The sequence below is a fragment of the Xyrauchen texanus genome, chromosome 15 (genome assembly GCF_025860055.1).
Source record: "Xyrauchen texanus isolate HMW12.3.18 chromosome 15, RBS_HiC_50CHRs, whole genome shotgun sequence".
NCBI lineage: Eukaryota > Metazoa > Chordata > Actinopteri > Cypriniformes > Catostomidae > Xyrauchen > Xyrauchen texanus.
Window position 1 is genome coordinate 38,416,982 of NC_068290.1, and position 18,486 is coordinate 38,435,467.

General features: G+C 39.0%; 1 protein-coding gene across 1 annotated transcript in view; it reads left to right on the forward strand.

Annotated features, from left to right (window-relative positions):
- The window catches only part of ibtk (inhibitor of Bruton agammaglobulinemia tyrosine kinase), a 43,832-nt gene that overhangs the window by 11,265 nt on the left and 14,081 nt on the right, over positions 1-18,486 (forward strand). The window contains 5 exon segments of the mRNA XM_052144466.1: positions 6,246-6,363; positions 7,067-7,247; positions 9,972-10,095; positions 11,377-11,554; positions 15,292-15,448. Coding sequence (XP_052000426.1) covers positions 6,246-6,363; positions 7,067-7,247; positions 9,972-10,095; positions 11,377-11,554; positions 15,292-15,448 — 758 coding nt within the window.

Consider the following 18,486-nt stretch of genomic DNA (forward strand, 5'->3'; position numbering starts at 1 on the left):
CTCCACCATGACACTTGTTGACTTGAAAGAGAAAATTCTCCATAGAATTAGATGGTTCTCACAAATGATCTATATTGTACCTCTTGTGTGAAACATTGAGAATGCAACGCGTACTTGCGAGCTTGCCTAGTTAGAAACGTCTGCATTTAGGTGTTTGTATAGAGTATGTCTATGGGGCAAGTGTACTGTTCTCTAAGCAATATTTATAATTTGAGCTGTAAAAGTGTCAATGTAAATCACCCTTTTTGATGTGGGACATTTTCTAGGTGGATAAAGTTCTGGTTATTTATTACCTAATTCCTGTGGGTGGAGTTTGCTCCATGTAAACAGTGCTTTTGAGATGTAAGAGGCACTACATTACATCCCTATCTGGTATCAATGCACATTGTGAGAAAGGGATTGGCTTTATCTGTATTAAATGATCATGACAAGAGTTAAGTTTAGATATAGGGCTGCATTAGTTAACCTGTACTAACAATGAACAATACTTTACAACACTTATTAGGCTAATCTTGGTTGATGTTAATTTCAACATTGACCAATTGATTTTTCAAATTAAAAGTCATATACATTAACATTAGTTAATGCAATACAAACTAACATAATGTTACTTCTCTTCTTGGGGTAAGGACATAACATAGATGTGATGCCACAAACAGAGTAAACTGTAAACCTGAATTTATTGAAATTGTACATCAAAAAGACTTCGAAATTGAGAATCACCAAAACATTCATGAAGAAAAGAACATTCTTTATGCTGCACAATACGTAGGGGACCTAACAATTAATCAGAAGATTTCAGAATCAGCTTTATTGCCAAGTATGCTTACACATACAAGGAATTTGTCTAGGTGACAGGAGCTTCCAGTCAACAACAATACAAACAATACCAAAAACAGCAGCAAGACATAGGTAATTAAAAACAAAAAAGAACACAAAATAAATAATTATACATATACGTACATACACTCACCTTCATACATACCCACATACACACACGTAGTGCAAATCTAATACAATCTGTTATATAAAGAACAAAAAACTGTATATTATGTACAGAGCAATGTAAGTAATGGCAGAAGTGGATAAGTTGGATAATATAAATTAAAATTAAAATTAAACTGTGTATTGCACATAATTATTGCTCAATGGGGCAATTTAATTGTTCATTAGATGGATGGCCTGAGGGAAAAAACTGTTCCTGTGTCTGACGTTTCTGGTGTTCAGAGCTCTGAAGCGCCGGCCAGAAGGCAACAGTTCAAAAATGTAGTGGGCTGGGTGAGTGGGGTCCAGAGTGATTTTACCAGCCTTTTTCCTCACTCTGGAAGTGTATAGTTCTTGAAGGGGGGCAGGGGGAAACCAGTAATCCTCTCAGCAGACCGAACTGTCCTTTTGTAGTCTTCTGATGTCTGATTTTGTAGCTGCACCAAACCAGACAGTTATTGAAGTGCAGAGGACAGACTCAATGACTGCTGAGTAGAACTGTTTCAGCAGCACTGGTGGCAGGTTGAACTTCCTCAGCTGGCGAAGGAAGTACAACCTCTGCTGGGTCTTTTTCACAATTGAGTCTATGTGTATCTCCCACTTCAGGTCCTGTGAGATGGTAGTGCCCAGGAACCTGAATGACTCCACTGCTGCCACAGTGCTGTTTAGAATGGTGAGGGGGGGACAATGTTGGGGTGTTCCGGCTATGTCTCTGGAGAAACATTCAAAACATCTTATTAAAAACTGTTTCTTTCAGTTAAGGAACATTTCGAAGATAAGAGCCTTAGTGTCAAAAGCCGAGCTAGAGATGATCATTCATGCTTTTATCTCGTCTCGCTTGGACTATTGTAACAGTCTTTTTATCTGCCTTAATAAGAAGGATCTTGGTCGTCTTCAGACTGTCCAAAATTCTGCTGCTAGGCTTTTAACCCACACGCAGTAAAAGGGCACATATTACTCCAGTTTTAGCTTCACTCCATTGGTTACCAGTGCTATTCAGAATGCACTTTAAAATTCTGGTCCTAACTTTTAGAGCCCTACAAGGACAGGCACCCTCATACATCTCTGACCTGATACAGCTGCGTACATCCTCACGTAGTCTGAGATCAACAGGTCAGAGACTATTAGTTGCCCCTTTGCACATTTTAAAACTAGGGGACCGTTCATTCCAAGTTGTTGCACCCAGGTTGTGGAACGCTTTGCCTCCTTCAATACGCTGCTTGGATTGTGTGGAAAAATTTAAAAGTCAGCTAAAAACTTTGCTTTTTAAAGAGGCTTTTGATTAGTTTGGAGGATGGTTGACGCCGGTCTATTGTGTATGTGTTTGAGTGTTGCTTATTTTACTTATATTTTATTTTATTTTGTTTTGTGATTGAGATGTACTTATGAGAGCTGCTTATGCTTTCTTTTGTTGTGAAGCACTTTGTGATCTTCATCTGAGAAAAGTGCTATACAAATAAATTTTACTTACTTACTTACTTACTTCCTCCTAAAGTCCACAATCATCTCCACTGTTTTGAGCGTGTTCAGCTCCAGGTTGTTTTGACTGCACCAGAAAGCCAGCCGTTCAACCTCCTTTCTATATGCAGACTCATCATCATCTCGGATGAGGCCGATGACAGTGGTGTCGTCTGCAAACTTCAGGAGCCTGACAGAGGGGTCCTTGGTGGTGCAGTCATTGGTGTACAGGGAGAAGAGTAGTGGGAGAGCACACATCCCTGGGGGCACCAGTGCTGATTGTACAGGTGGTGGAAGTGAATTTTCCCTGCCTCACAAGCTGCTGCCTGTCCGTCAGAAAGCTGGTAATCCACTGACAGGTAGAGGTGGGAACAGGAAGTTGGTTTAACTTAGTCCGGAGTATATCTGGTATGATTGTGTTGAAAGCCGAGCTGAAGTCCACAAAAAGGATCCTTACGTATGTCCCCGGTCTGTCCAGATGTTGCAGGATATGATGCAAACCCATGTTGACTGCATCATCCACAGACCTGTTTGCTCGGTAAGCAAATTGAAGGGGGTCCAGAAAGGGTCCAGTGATGTCCTTCAGGTGGGCCAACACCAGTCTCTCAAATGACTTCATGACCACAGATGTCAGGGCGACAGGTCTGTAGTCATTAAGTCCTGTGATTTTAGGTTTCTTAGGGACGGGGATGATAACTGAGCGTTTGAAGCAGCATGGGACATCACACTGCTCCAGTGATCTATTGAAGATCTGAGTGAAGATGGGGGCCAGTTGGTTAGCACAGGAATGAAGGCAAGCTGGTGAGATGCCATCTGGTCCTGGAGCCTTCCTTGTCCTTTGCTTCCGAAAGACACGGCACACATCGTGCCGTGTCTTTCGGCAAGATGTGCGCCGTGCAGAGTAATTTAATAATTTTACAAATATTATGTTTAATAATTAGCTATTTATTGACGTAATTTTTTTTTTCTTTGCAATGGACATGACCGTTCGTTAGGCTACTTTGGACATCATTTTAAATCAAAAAGGTACTTTCATTATTTTTTCAGAATATTGAAATTGCCTCTCATCAAAATGTGAAGTGTATATTGTTATTACATTTCGATGTATTCATTTAGCAGATGCATTTGATATAAAATAATAATTTTGATCCTATCACCCACCCCTTAATTAGATATACAGTGGCTAGAAAAAGTATGTGAACCCTTTGGAATTTTCGGGTTTTCTGCATTAATTCATAAAATGTAATCTCATCAAAGTCACTATCACAATGTGCTTACGGTAACAACACAAACAATTATAAACTTTCATGTCTTCATTAAACACATCCCATTAAACATTCACAGTGCTGTGGAAAAAGTGTGAAAGTGAACCCTTTGATTTAATAACTGGTCGACCCTCCTTTGGCAGCAATAACCTCAACCAAGTGTCTCCGGTAGCTGCAGATTAGACCGAACGACGTTCAGAAGGAATTTTGGACCATTATTCCTTACAGAACTGCTTCAGCCATATTATTAGGATGTCTGGAGTGAACGGCTCTCTTGAGGTCATTCTACAGCAGAGATGCCCAAACTAGGCCCCGTGAAATAAAATGCTATTGATGCAGCTTTGCATTGCATTTATTTAGCAGATTGCTGTGCGTGTGCGCGCGCGCGCGTGCGTGCGTGCGTGCGTGCGTGCGTGCGTGCGTGTGTGTGTGTGAGAGAGTGAGTGAGATGAAATTATAAAGGAGGGGAACCAGGACAACTTTAAAATTTATATAAAACAGTTTGCAGAGCCTGAAATTCGGAACGGGATTGCGGCTATTGCGCTCAATTTGATTAATTATCGCAATTTCCACGTTCATGATACGGGAAATTCACGCCCACTTTAAAGTGCAGCTGCAAATTAGACTCCATTTTAGTAAAACAATAGATACAGATGATCAAATCAATAAACTTGTTTTTGTATCGAACAGTAATTCCAGAAGCTGCATGAGTAAATCTGCTCTGTCTCTCTCACTCTCGTGCAGCTGTCAGAAGTGTGAGTGCGCGAAGTGAGAGTGCTTTGTCACATAGTTATTTAACTTAGGTTTATACAACTGTAACATCTTTTCTAACCCTGTTAATTCGACATGCAAATAGCGTTATACCACGTCTCCGTAAGCGAGCGAAGTGATAAAACTATATAGTTTCTGTTTATAATCAACAAAGCTGTTAACATTGCAAGTGCGTGATGAGGAACGCAGCACATTTGCAAGAAAGGCAGAAATAGCAAAAGTACTTTGTGTAATGTACCAGCTATATGATGAAGAGAGATGCTTAAACACCTGTTACATCTCTCATCTCCATCTCTATTTCCATCCAGGGTCAGAAATTAACGGAGGCTCTGGGCGAAATAACATTCCTCTGGAATCTGCTATAGTTCCAAATGAATATATCCATCGCATTCTTCATTTGAATTTTCACTGTACATTATTTGTTTTGTGCCGTCCATTGTGCATATTATGCCGAGTCCGTGGCGAATGCTCACACCATAAACACGCACAGACGGGCACTCCACTTTTCACACTTTGCATCAGTTCGGTGTTATGCTCACATGCTAAAATTATCAAATGCTACAATGTAGTTAATAATAATATTAACAAAAATAATATCTTGATGTGCTAAATAGCATTGATGTTAATTAAACCTTTATTAATGATACAATAATAATTTTACAGAACAATAACCACTTCATATCTCATTGTTTTATTAAATTGGCTTGGAGTTGCTGCTTTTTATTTATTAAAAAAAAATAATAATTTAATAAGCTCCTCATTCCAAATCTGGAGAAATGCTGTCATCTGCATCTGTGTCTGTGCATTTGTTTTGTGGGCTATTAATTTAATAGCCGAAATATGTGAAAGAGAAATTAAAATAGTTTTACTAACAATGCACGTTATGCAATGCCCCACATCTGTAAGTTCTGGGCTCTGACTGGGCCACTCCAAAAGGTGGATTTTCTTTTTTTGAAGCCATTCTGTAGTGGATTTGCTTCTATGTTTAAGGCGATTGTTCTGCTGCATCACCGGACTTCTACTGAGCTTCAGCCAGCACTTCAGCTGGCGCCCAAACAATTTAATCAGTCCACAAAACATTTTCCCAGTAGCGTTGTGGGGTGTCATGTTGGTCTTTGGCGAACTTCAGGTATACAGCAATGTTTTTGATGGAAAGCAGCGGCTTTCTTTGTGGTGTCTTGCCATGGACACCATGCCTGTTTAATTGATTATGTTTAGTACACTCATGAACAGAGATGTTAACCAGTTCCAATGATTCCTTCAAATCTTTAGCTGCCACTCTATGGTTATTTTTTTTTTTTTACATCTTTAGCCCACACCTTAATGTAATTTAATTAATTGGATGCCAGTTTGGCCAACTCCTATTTAGTTTTTGTTGACATCATCAGCCTAGGGGTTTCACATACTTTTCCAAACTACACTGTGAATGTTTGAATGATGTGTTCGGTATGTACAAGAGCAATACATTAGATTGTGATATTAGTTTGTTCGTCATTGTAACAGATGATCAAACCAGATATTACGATTTTTTTTTACAGAAATGCAGGTAATTACAAAGAGTTCACATTCAGTATTTACTGTGTGGACCCCTTGTATTTCCATAGTTCATTACTAAAGCATTTTTGAGGTTACAATTTATTTTTAATCTGAAGGATGAGTAATTATTTTATTTTTTTCAGTTTTCTGTTGTAATCAACATTATGCCATGAATGCTGTTGATTATTGTATTGAACTTTTATTATTAAAGTAATTTCCTATTGACCACAGGTGACATCTAAGTCCCTAAAAGGGAGGTCTGTGATTGGTGTTGCAGCCGGCAGGTTCCACACTGTTCTTTGGACCAGAGATGCAGTTTTTACCATGGGATTAAACGGAGGCCAGCTGGGTAAGACACTTAAGCACTTGTGTCAGATCTTTAGTGGAGCTTGCTAAGGTAATGCATTAATAATATTACACTTATAAGATTAGTTCACCCATGAAAATTCTGTCATTTACTCACTACTAAGCTGCAAGTTGCGCTCTTACATGCAGTTTACAAGAACGAGTAGACCATATGACTTTTATTTAAAGTCTTCTGAAGTCATACGATAGTTTTGCCTGCAAAACAAAAAAAAATTGTAGTCGTTGTTAACTGATATTCATTCAAAATATAATTGATTGTTTCTGATTTAAATGTATAGGGTACAAACTTAATTTGAATTAATAAATTGGACTGGTTTTGTGACTAGATCAACCAATTCATTAAAAATATCAGACTGGATATCAAGATGTATTTTTTAATAATTACTTTCTATGGCATCAGAAGACAAAAAAATATAGCAAACAAGTTGTACTTATATGAAACTTTAATGGTGCTTTTGCATCCTTGTTTAAACTTAAAAGCTCCACATACTTGTCGGAAGAAAGAGTCATTTGAGTTTGGAGCACCATGAGGGAGAGTAAATGGGTAAACCTTTCTTGGGTAAACTAATACTTTAACTGATCTAAAAATTCTCAGGTGTTACTAAAATCCTCTCCATCTAGTTTCATGACATTGAATGAGTTTGTAAATCAGCCTTTGGTTCATTTACCTCTCCCCATATAAAAAGGTTACTTGCTGGAGCCCAACGGAGAGAAGTGTGTGACTGTCCCTCGACAGGTGTCTGCTCTGCACCACAAGGATGTGACCATCGCTATGGTCGCAGCCAGCAATGGGGCGACTGTGTGTGTGACCGAAAAGGGTGATGTGTACCTGCTGACAGATTATCAGTGCAAAAAAATGGCCTCTAAGTGAGTGAAGTTCAGGGACTGCCCTTCAGAGCTGTAGTGGTTTTTGTCAGAATGTTTTCTCTGAAGTGTAAATATTAGAGCTGTCAGAATTAACGCGTTAACACATAATATTATTTAAAGTTTAACGCTTTTTCTTAATCGCGATTAACGCGTTGACCTTTAATGGCGGAACCTTTTGTAATGTGTCTTCCGGAGTGATTACACTGACACACACACACCACAAACAACAAGAGCCCTTCTACCAAGATGAGCCTTCAAGCTTAGCATATAATAGCATAATGTGGGCAGTACTGTCATAATAATGGAGCTCTAAAATACTGTAACATGCTAGTTGATAGTTATGTTCTCTCCTATGAGAGCCATGGAGGTTTTTATCTCAGTAAATAAAAGAATCTCTGACAGCGCTTCCCTGTCATAAAATGATGGCGAAAAGAACTCCTAGCCCTTTTTGATGTACAAAACAAGCCCAGAAGGGACTTTTGATAGAAATCAAGTATTTTCAGCCTATGTGAGGCGCATGGTGAGTTCAGAGTGGCCCTCGACGCTTACGTTGATGCTCTGACGCGAATCATGTACGCAGCTTCACAATTGATGTGGGAAAGTGGGTTGCCACAGTCTGCTGGTAGATTCATATTGTGGAGGATGAGAGATTTAGTGCCTATTGGAATGAATATTAAACCTATTTGAAGACTTATTTTTAAATTACTCAAACTCCCACTTACAGACATAAATTGTGTGTTTCGCAAAGTTTTCTGCCTCAGTTGTTGTGGTGTTGATTCACATTGTTTCTAACTTATTGTACAGAGTGATCAGAAGCATTTTAAATAATTGCAAAAAGCTTCATTGGCCAAAAAAATTAACTTTATCATAAAAACCCAAATTTCACTGTTTTTTGACCCTGGCACAAAATGACCAGCTAACATCATTTCACTAATCATATCAGCAGCACCTGGGAAAGTGTGAACGAGTACTAGTCAGGTGAAATCACTTTCATTCTGATTGTATTATAAGACCAGACTGATCGCTATAAAAGGAGGGAAGAAGCGCTTCCAATCATTGTGTTCTTGTTAGCAATGTTTACCTCTAAAGAAAGATGTGCAGCCATCGTCCCTTTGCATCACAATGGAATATTGCACCTGATAGAACCATTTACTGGATCATCAAGAACTTCAAGGAGAGAGGTTCAACTGCAGTGATGAAGGCTTCAGGACGTCCCAGTGTGTCCAGCAAACGCCAGGACCATCTCCTCCTGAGTCATCTACAGAATCGTGTCACCACCAGTGCAGAGCTTGCTCAATATTGGCAGCAGGTTGGTGTAAGTTCATCTGCACGCACAGTGAGGCGAAGACTTTTTGACAATGTCCTGGTGTTTCTCTCTTGAAAAACATCAAGGACAGTCTGAAATTCTGCAGGAAGTACAAGGATTGGACAGCTATTTTCTCTGATGAAGCCCCCTTCCGACTGTTTGGGACATCTGGAAATAGATAGTCCGGAGAAGAAAAGGTGAATGCTACCATGAGTCCTGTGTCGTGCCAACAGTGAAGCATCCAAGGGAGTGGGCTCTCACAATTCTACCCAAAAACACTGCCATGATTAAAGAATGGTATCAAAACGTCCTGCAAGAGCAACTTATCCTAACGATCCAGGAGCAATTTGGTGATCATTTACATTTATGCATTTGGCATACGCTTTTATCCAAAGCGACTTACAGTGCACTTATTACAGGGACAATTCCCCCGGAGCAACCTGGAGTTAAGTGCCTTGCTCAAGGTCACAATGGTGGTGGCTGTGAGGATCGAACCAGCGACCTTCTGATTAACAGTTCTGTGCTTAGACCACTACACCGCCACCACCACTCCGATGATTCGTGCATTTTCCAGCATAATGGAGCACCATGTCACAAGGCAAGAGTGATAATGAAGTGGCTCGGAGATCATTACATTTAAATTTTTGATCCGTGGCCAGGCAACTCCCCGGATCTTAATCTCATGGAGAACCTGTGGTAGCGGAAGCCCACAAATTGTGATCAACTCCGAGCACTAATAAGGCAAGAATGGATCACCATCAGTCAGGATTTGGCCAAGAAGCTGATATCCAGCATGCCAGAGGTTATGAAGAACAAGGGTCAACACTTTAAATATTGACACTCTGCATATATTGAATGTTTTTGCCAATCAAAGCCTTTAAAACTCAGGAAATGCTTATCATTGTTTTCCATTATACTATAGAAACATGTGAAAAAATAATCTACAAATACTGAAGCAGCAAACTTTGCAAAACACACAATTTATGTCACTGCCAATACTTTTGGCCACGGCTGTAGACTTTGGGGAACGTTTAGTTACTTGAATTAGTGATATTTGAGTGCATTTCTGTTTATACTGTGGAAGGCTTTGTTTGGAATATGTTAAAGCATTAAATTGTTACATATTATTTTGTTTTCTTTCCTAAGATGTAAATGAAAAAAAATGTATAAGAAAAGTATATATGGTGTCAAATTTCACCACTTTCAAAATCTGCGATTAATCGTGATTAACTACAGAAAATGATGCGATTAATCACGACTGACAGCACTAGTAAATATACTGGTCAAGATTTTCATCCAGATTTGATTGTTCTGTTTTAGAGTTTGAAATGTAATTAACAACATGCACTACATTTATCTTTGTGTTGACAATGTCAAAAAAGTTCAGCTGTAAACCCTGTTGTTGTTTCAACTTTCAGACAGTTGAACCTGAAAAAGGTTCTTGTGAGTGGTGGTAGTTTGGATCATCGTGTTGATGCGCAGCTCCTGCATGATGGTGGAGGAGAGAAGCTGGTGATTCTGGCCTTAGATGAAGCTGGCAGGGTGAGTGAGATGAGATGGAAATTCACTTCAGTGTCTGATGTACTCATGTACAGCTAAGGTATTTAGTTACAAACCTGGTCCAAACAACATCCATATGTGGTTTGAAATCTGAAAAAAAAAAAAAATCATTTGAAAAACTATGCATGCATAACGTCGGCGAGATATCATGATAGACATGGTCAGATGGTAAATGTCCAGTTTTTCTTCTCTTTCCACACTGACAGCTACTTTCAGATGTTGTATGATAATTTCTTGGCATTGTGCTGATGCCTACATCATTACTCTACAATTGAGATGCATGACATTTAAAAACACTGTCTAAACAAATGGATCTGAATTTAACACTTCATATTCAGACAGTCATTGCTTGCTTTCTGTCCAAAATATTTATTTTATAGCTGTAAAAGCTCATTTATAGAAGCATGTGTTCCAAGTACTTCTGATTTAATTAATCAAATTCCTTAATGTCATTAATGCAAAATACCAACACCAATCACAATCTGTGAAATTTCTTCTGGTCTGAATGCATAGAACTGTGTGTTGTCAGCATAACAATGACTGTTACTGCAATAGTAATAATATCAACTAAAGGTAGCATGTATAAGCAAAAAACAAAGGGCATAAGATAGAGTCTTGTGGCACACCATCATTTTCCACAGTTGGGTTGAATAGCTTATTTACACAAAGTGGTAGCAGTCAGACAGGTGGGCTCTAAACCAGAGTAATAGTGAATCTTGTTTCCGCAAACACCACTAAAAAAAACATATGAGTTAGGGCTGCACGGCAGTCGTGAAAACTGACGATTACAGCATTCAATTTAAGTCAAAAAGAAATCATGGTATGCATGACACATATTCCACCATCACAGTCTTTGTGGCCCAGATTTTCTTGACACAAGGACAGTCCTGTGCATGCGTCAAACGCATTCTTATTAGCACTCAAGAAAAGTATACTTTGAAAGGCAACACAATCGACCGGGCGCGATACGATCCGGAATGCAGAGTAATGACATATACCACCCCAGGGCTTTAGAGGTGTGCTCTTATGACCTGGACCACTAAGCAACCACCTAGTAATACCCTAGCAACCACAAGAACACCCTAGCAACCTGAAATATTTATAAACATTTAGGTGGTAGAATTGCTCTGCCACCACTCACAAGTTCATGTGTAAAAATAAAGTCTGCACGATACAATAAAGAGAGAGGAGACATTCCTAGTTTGTAGTCCCTTATTTTGTCCTTTCATCTCAATCTTTTTTTTTTTTATGTTGTTCTTTCAGGTGTTTTGTTGGCGCTCTATGGGCACGTCAGTGAAACAGTGTCGCTGGGCGTACGGGCGACAGGTCTTCATGTCAGACATCGCCCTGAGTAAAAACAGCATGATGTTTGTCACTCAAGATGGAGAGGGCTTCAGTGGACAGTGGCGGGGCCAGTACAAGAAAACAGTAGACAAAAAAGGTACAGAAAAAGTCATAATACATGTAACAGTAAATATGTTGGGCACAATATCCATAAAAGAACATTTAAAACAGCATTTTACTAATACTTTTATAATTATTGTGATTGCAGGTTTTAAGTGCTCATATTAATTATGAGACTAAAATTTATTTGTCACATTGCAGGTCTATTTAAAAACTAGTGAAGGCAAAAAGATTGAAAATGTTGAAATGGTGACCATTTACTATTTTAGATATGTTGACCAGTTACAGTACTTCTATATATATATATATATATATATATATATATATATATATATATATATATATATATATATATATATACATATACACAGTGGGTACGGAAAGTATTCAGACCCCCTTAGATTTTTCACTCTTGCAGCCATTTGCTAAAATCATTTAAGTTCATTTTTTTTCCTCATTATTGTACACACAGCACCCCATATTGACAGAAAAACACAGAATTGTTGACATTTTTGCACATTTATTAAAAAAGAAAAACTGAAATATCACATGGCCCTAAGTATTCAGACCCTTTGCTGTGACACTCATATATTTAAGTCAGGTGCTGTCCATTTCTTCTGATCATCCTTGAGATGGTTCTACACCTTCAATTGAGTCCAGCTGTGTTTGATTACTGATTGGACTTGATTAGGAAAGCCACACACCTGTCTATATAAGACCTTACAGCTCACAGTGCATGTCAGAGCAAATGAGAATCATGAGGTCAAAGGAACTGCCTGAAGAGCTCAGAGACAGAATTGTGGCAAGGCACAGATCTGGCCAAGGTTACAAAAAAAATTCTGCTGCCCTTAAGGTTCATAAGAGCACAGTGGCCTCCATAATCCTTAAATGGAAGACGTTTGGGATGACCAGAACCCTTCCTAGAGCTGGCCGTCCGGCCAAACTGAGCTATCGGGGGAGAAGAGCCTTGGTGAGAGAGGTAAAGAAGAACCCAAAGATCACTGTGGCTGAGCTCCAGAGATGCAGTCGGGAGATGGGAGAAAGTTGTAGTAAGTCAACCATCACTGCAGCCACCAGTTCAGGGCTTTATGGCAGAGTGGCCCGACGGAAGCCTCTCCTCAGTGCAAGACACATGAAAGCCCGCATGGAGTTTGCTAAAAAACACCTGAAGGACTCCAAGATGGTGATAAATAAGATTCTCTGGTCTGATGAGACCAAGATAGAACTTTTTGGCCTTAATTCTAAGCGGTATGTGTGGAGAAAACCAGGCACTGCTCATCACCTGTCCAATACAGTCTCAACAGTGAAGCATGGTGGTGGCAGCATCATGCTGTGGGGGTGTTTTTCAGCTGCAGGGACCGGACGACTGGTTGCAATCGAGGGAAAGATGAATGCGGCCAAGTACAGGGATATCCTGTACTGAAAACCTTCTCCAGAGTGCTCTGGACCTCAGACTGGGCGAAGGTTCACCTTCCAACAAGACAATGACCCTAAGCACACCGCTAAAATAACGAAGGAGTGGCTTCACGACAACTCCGTGACTGTTCTTGAATGGCCCAGCCAGAGCCCTGACTTAAACCCAATTGAGCATCTCTGGAGAGACCTGAAAATGGCTGTCCACCAACGTTTACCATCCAACCTGACAGAACTGGAGAGGATCTGCAAGGAGGAATGGCAGAGCATACCCAAATCCAGATGTGAAAAACTTGTTGCATCTTTCCCAAAAAGATTCATGGCTGTATTAGATCAAAAGGGTGCTTCTACTAAATACTGAACAAAGGGTCTGAATACTTAGGACCATGTGATATTTCAGTTTTTCTTTTTTAATAAATGTGCAAAAATGTCAACAATTCTGTGTTTTTCTGTCAATATGGGGTGCTGTGTGTACAATAATGAGGAAAAAAAATGAACTTAAATGATTTTAGCAAATGGCTGCAATATAACAAAGAGTGAAAAATTTAAGGGGGTCTGAATACTTTCCGTACCCACTGTATGTATGTATGTATGTATGTGTATATATATACAGGTCCTTCTCAAAAAATTAGCATATTGTGATAAAGTTCATTATTTTCCATAATGTAATGATAAAAATTAAACTTTCATATATTTTAGATTCATTGCACACCAACTGAAATATTTCAGGTCTTTTATTGTTATAATACTGATGATTTTGGCATACAGCTCATGAAAACCCAAAATTCCTATCTCAAAAAATTAGCATATCATGAAAAGGGTCTCTAAACGAGCTATTTACCTAATCATCTGAATCAACTAATTAACTCTAAACACCTGCAAAAGATTCCTGAGGCTTTTAAAAACTCCCAGCCTGTTTCATTACTCAAAACCGGAATCATGGGTAAGACTGCCGACCTGACTGCTGTCCAGAAGGCCATCATTGACACCCTCAAGCAAGAGGGTAAGACACAGAAAGAAATTTCTGAACAAATAGGCTGTTCCCAGAGTGCTGTATCAAGGCACCTCAGTGGGAAGTCTGTGGGAAGGAAAAAGTGTGGCAAAAACGCTGCACAACGAGAAGAGGTGACCGGAACCTGAGGAAGATTGTGGAGAAGGACCCGATTCCAGACCTTGGGGACCTCGTGGAAGCAGTGGACTGAGTCTGGAGTAGAAACATCCAGAGCCACCGTGCACAGGCGTGTGCAGGAAATGGGCTACAGGTGCCGCATTCACCAGGTCAAGCCACTTTTGAACCAGTGGCTACAGAGAAGCAGCACTGGACTGTTGCTCAGTGGTCCAAAGTACTTTTTTCGGATGAAAGCAAATTTTGCATGTCATTCGAAATCAAGGTGCCAGAGTCTGGAGGAAGACTGGGGAGAAGGAAATGCCAAAATGCCTGAAGTCCAGTGTCAAGTACCCACAGTCAGTGATGGTCTGGGGTGCCATGTCAGCTGCTGGTGTTGGTCCACTGTGTTTTATCAAGGGCAGGGTCAATGCAGTTAGCTATCAGGAGATTTTGGAGCACTTCATGCTTCCATCTGCTGAAAAGCTTTATGGAGATGAAGATTTCATTTTTCAGCACGACCTGGCACCTGCTCACAGTGCCAAAACCACTGGTAAATGGTTTACTGACCATGGTATTACTGTGCTCAATTGGCCTGCCAACTCTCCTGACCTGAACCCCATAGAGAATCTGTGGGATATTGTGAAGAGAAAGTTGAGAGATGCAACACCCAACACTCTGGATGAGCTTAAGGCCGCTATTGAAGCATCCTGGGCCTCCATAACACCTCAGCAGTGCCACAGGCTGATTGCCTCCATGCCACGCCGCATTGAAGCAGTCATTTCTGCAAAAGGATTCCCGGCCAAGTATTGAGTGCATAACTGAACATAATTATTTGAAGGTTGATTTTTTTTTTTTTGTATTAAAAACACTTCTTTTATTGGTCGGATGAAATATGCTAATTTTTTGAGATAGGAATTTTGGGTTTTCATGAGCTGTATGCCAAAATCATCAGTATTAAAACAATAAAAGCCCTGAAATATTTCAGTTGGTGTGCAATGAATCTAAAATATATGAAAGTTTAATTTTTATCATTACATTATGGAAAATAATGACCTTTATCACAATATGCTAATTTTTTGAGAAGGACCTGTATGTATGTATATATATACATACATACATACATACATGCATACATACATACAGTATTAACTTTTATTTTGTATTTTCATTTTAACATAAAATCAATTTTTGACTCAACTGACAATGAATACAGCATCTTAAAAGGCCTTATGATCAATGCTCTGTTACGTCAGATGGCTTGGAGGTGTGCGGTCACTCAGACCGGTCACAGACCGGTGTCTATGAACGGATCCGTCTTGAGAAGCTTCATTACATCCACAGAGCCGTCAGCATTACCATGGATTCCAAAGGCCGGAATTTTGGGGTGCTGCAGGCCGATCCCAAAACCAGGTGCACATAATAATGATTACTAAGGTCACAGCTGTGGACCGCAAAACTAAAACCATGTCTTGGAATGTGAATTGTAAATATTTTAACGATTCTGGTTCCCATTAAAATTCCACTCAATGATTCTGTTTCCATAATGATTCCATTAAAAATTCTTAGTACGTTTAAAGAAGCCCACATTTTTTTACCAAATCTATATTATACCATGTACTTTGTTTATTTTATATATATATATATATATATATATATATATATATATATATATATATATATATATATATATATAAAACTTAATTGGATATCATTTATTACAATACATGTTTGTTCAAAATTTTATTTTTGTCTTCTGAACCAGTTAGTAATTACACTGATTAAGTGTCAAGAACCTTTACAACAAGATTCCTGCACAGAATAAAGGTTCTTCGTTAATTTCTAGTCAAAAATGACTTGCAGTTCCGTGAGTGAGTCAGATGTTAATTCAGTAACTGCTCTGACTGATTCAATGAGTGAGTGTGCCATTTTAGACTGATTAGTCTGTCTGTGACTCATTAGTGCCCGAGCACCTATTGTTCTTCTAGGCGTTTATAATTTTTTTTCCCCAAATAATCGCATTTTTGAGGGCCTAAACATACTCGAAAACTCATGAAACTTTGCACACGCATCAGAAGTGGTGAACTGGGTTTCAGATGGGTTTCAGAATTAGGTGTGGCAAAATGGCACGATAGGGCCACCTACAAACATTCAATGATGTGCGCTTTACGCTACGTTTCACCTACACATATGAAAATCGGTACACCTGTGTAACATGCCAATACCTACAAAAAGGTATCTTGGACCCATGCCCGTAACTCAATAGGAAGTCAGCCATTTAGATTTTTCTCTTCCAATTTTTGCTCCGTTTTGGCCAGTTCCAGGCCTCGTACTTTTAACAAACTCCTCCTAGAGATTTCATCAGATTTACTTCATATTTGATTATTATAATCTAAAGGCCATGGCGATGCTAAATGGCAAAGCTTTTGAGTTTCCACTGCATGGCGTGGCCGTTACAGTCTGACAAATTCCGATGTTTCACCATTAAACAGGAAGTTGTTGTAACTCAAACATACAATGCCTAATCTGCCCAAAACTTCACATGTTTGATAACAGTCCCAGCCTGAACACTTCTATATGCCAATATTCAGTTATAGTCATAGCACCACCTACTGGGAACAGGAAATGACATGTTTTACACTGTGATACACTAAACATTTAAGTGCTAAAAAATGCAAAGAAAATTAGAGTGACAGTCCCCTGGCACAGCAGCCCCAACATGCACCATGCTTGCAGATTTAGTGAGTTGTAATTGCTTCATGCACTAAAAAGAACCTGATCATATGAAAGTTATGAGCAGGTTCTTTTTAGTGCATGAAGCAATTACAACTCAACAACTCAAAGTGAGTTGCTCTCCTTATACATGCTCCCTTTTGGTGATACTTGTTTACTCTCCTCATATGACAATCACTATGTTATGAATGGTGAAGGAGTAAATGAGCCAGCAGTTTTGGACACAGCATATACTTGGATGTGCAAAATGCCATTTGTTCAGCATTGTGGCATGATGGATGTGATTATATGGCTAAATTGAAATATTCTGACATTTTGACAAAATTTGGTCGTCTTTACAGATTCCTTTCATCAGGCTTCTTCTAATTAAACTACAGCCATGTCTTGGAATTTCTGATGGAAAACAAAACAACTTACATTTTCCTACAATCATTACAACGAAACACATTTTATGCAGTTGGAAAACTGATATCTTGGTTCATAATTATGAAAATGCGCCATAGTTCTTCCATAGTATCCATAGTTTTACCAATTATATTTTTAATGGTTCACAGTAACCATGTAAAACCAGGCATGTCTCCTCATTATTATGATTAGTAACTATGGTTTTTCTATAAAGAACTGTAATTTTTGTTATCAAAAATACAGCAGTCTAAATAATTTTTTTCTGAAAGTTTTTCTGCCACAACTACCATAGTTAATACCGTACAGTTTGTGTTACTGCAGTAAATCCATGGTAAAGTTTTTAAGGGTTGTGATCTGAGAAATGAAAAGCCTTCTAATTTATGTTTTCTCCTGTTTTCTTTTGTCAGTGCCATTTAGAATGTGTTTGTTTTAAACTAGTTTCATCACCGAGACATAAGAGTTTTGCAACAGACAGTTCTGTACTGCATTCAAATTCGTTTCGCAATCCCTGCAGTGCATCTCACTAGTTCACAACGCATTTAAAATAGTCCGTGCGGTTGAGACCAGTCCGTGAATTACCGCTCCTGCTCTGCCGTCGTGTGTGGTGCAGCGCCGCTGCAAAATGCATATAGGGGAAACACTGTCATTAATGCAAAACATCAACACCAATCACAAACTGTGAAATTTCTTCTGGTCTGAGGAAATATAAAGCTGTGTGTTGCCAGCATAACAATGACTGTTACTGCAATACTCACTAATAATATAAACTATACTGGGCATGCACAAGGCAAACAACAAAGGGCCTAAGACAAATCCTTGTGGCACACCATATTTTACCATAGTTCGGTTGAATAGCTTATTTACACACAGTGCTAGCAATCAGACAAGTGGGCTCATATACAGAGTAAAAGCTAATCTTTGCTCTGCAAACACCACTAAATAAACATACAAGTGATAATCTGTAAAGTGATTAAAAAGCAACCTAGCACATGTGCAGATAATTATATTAATGTTATGAGCAAACCAGATCACTTTCGCTTTAAATATATTGCTTTAAATATGGATAAGCCAATTGTCTAAACAGCACTTTAGGTGATATTATGATATGCTGACGACACAACTCTATATTTCCTCCAGACTTGATGCAGTCCAGACCATAAGAAATGCATTACGAACATTTTGGCTGAGAAACAGACCAAAATTTAAGCCTTACTCGCTTAAAACTTGACATACAATTGTTTCGTTCACACGTCATTTAGCATTTTTGGGTGAACTATTCCTTTAATGGATTTAAACCACATGAAAATCATTCT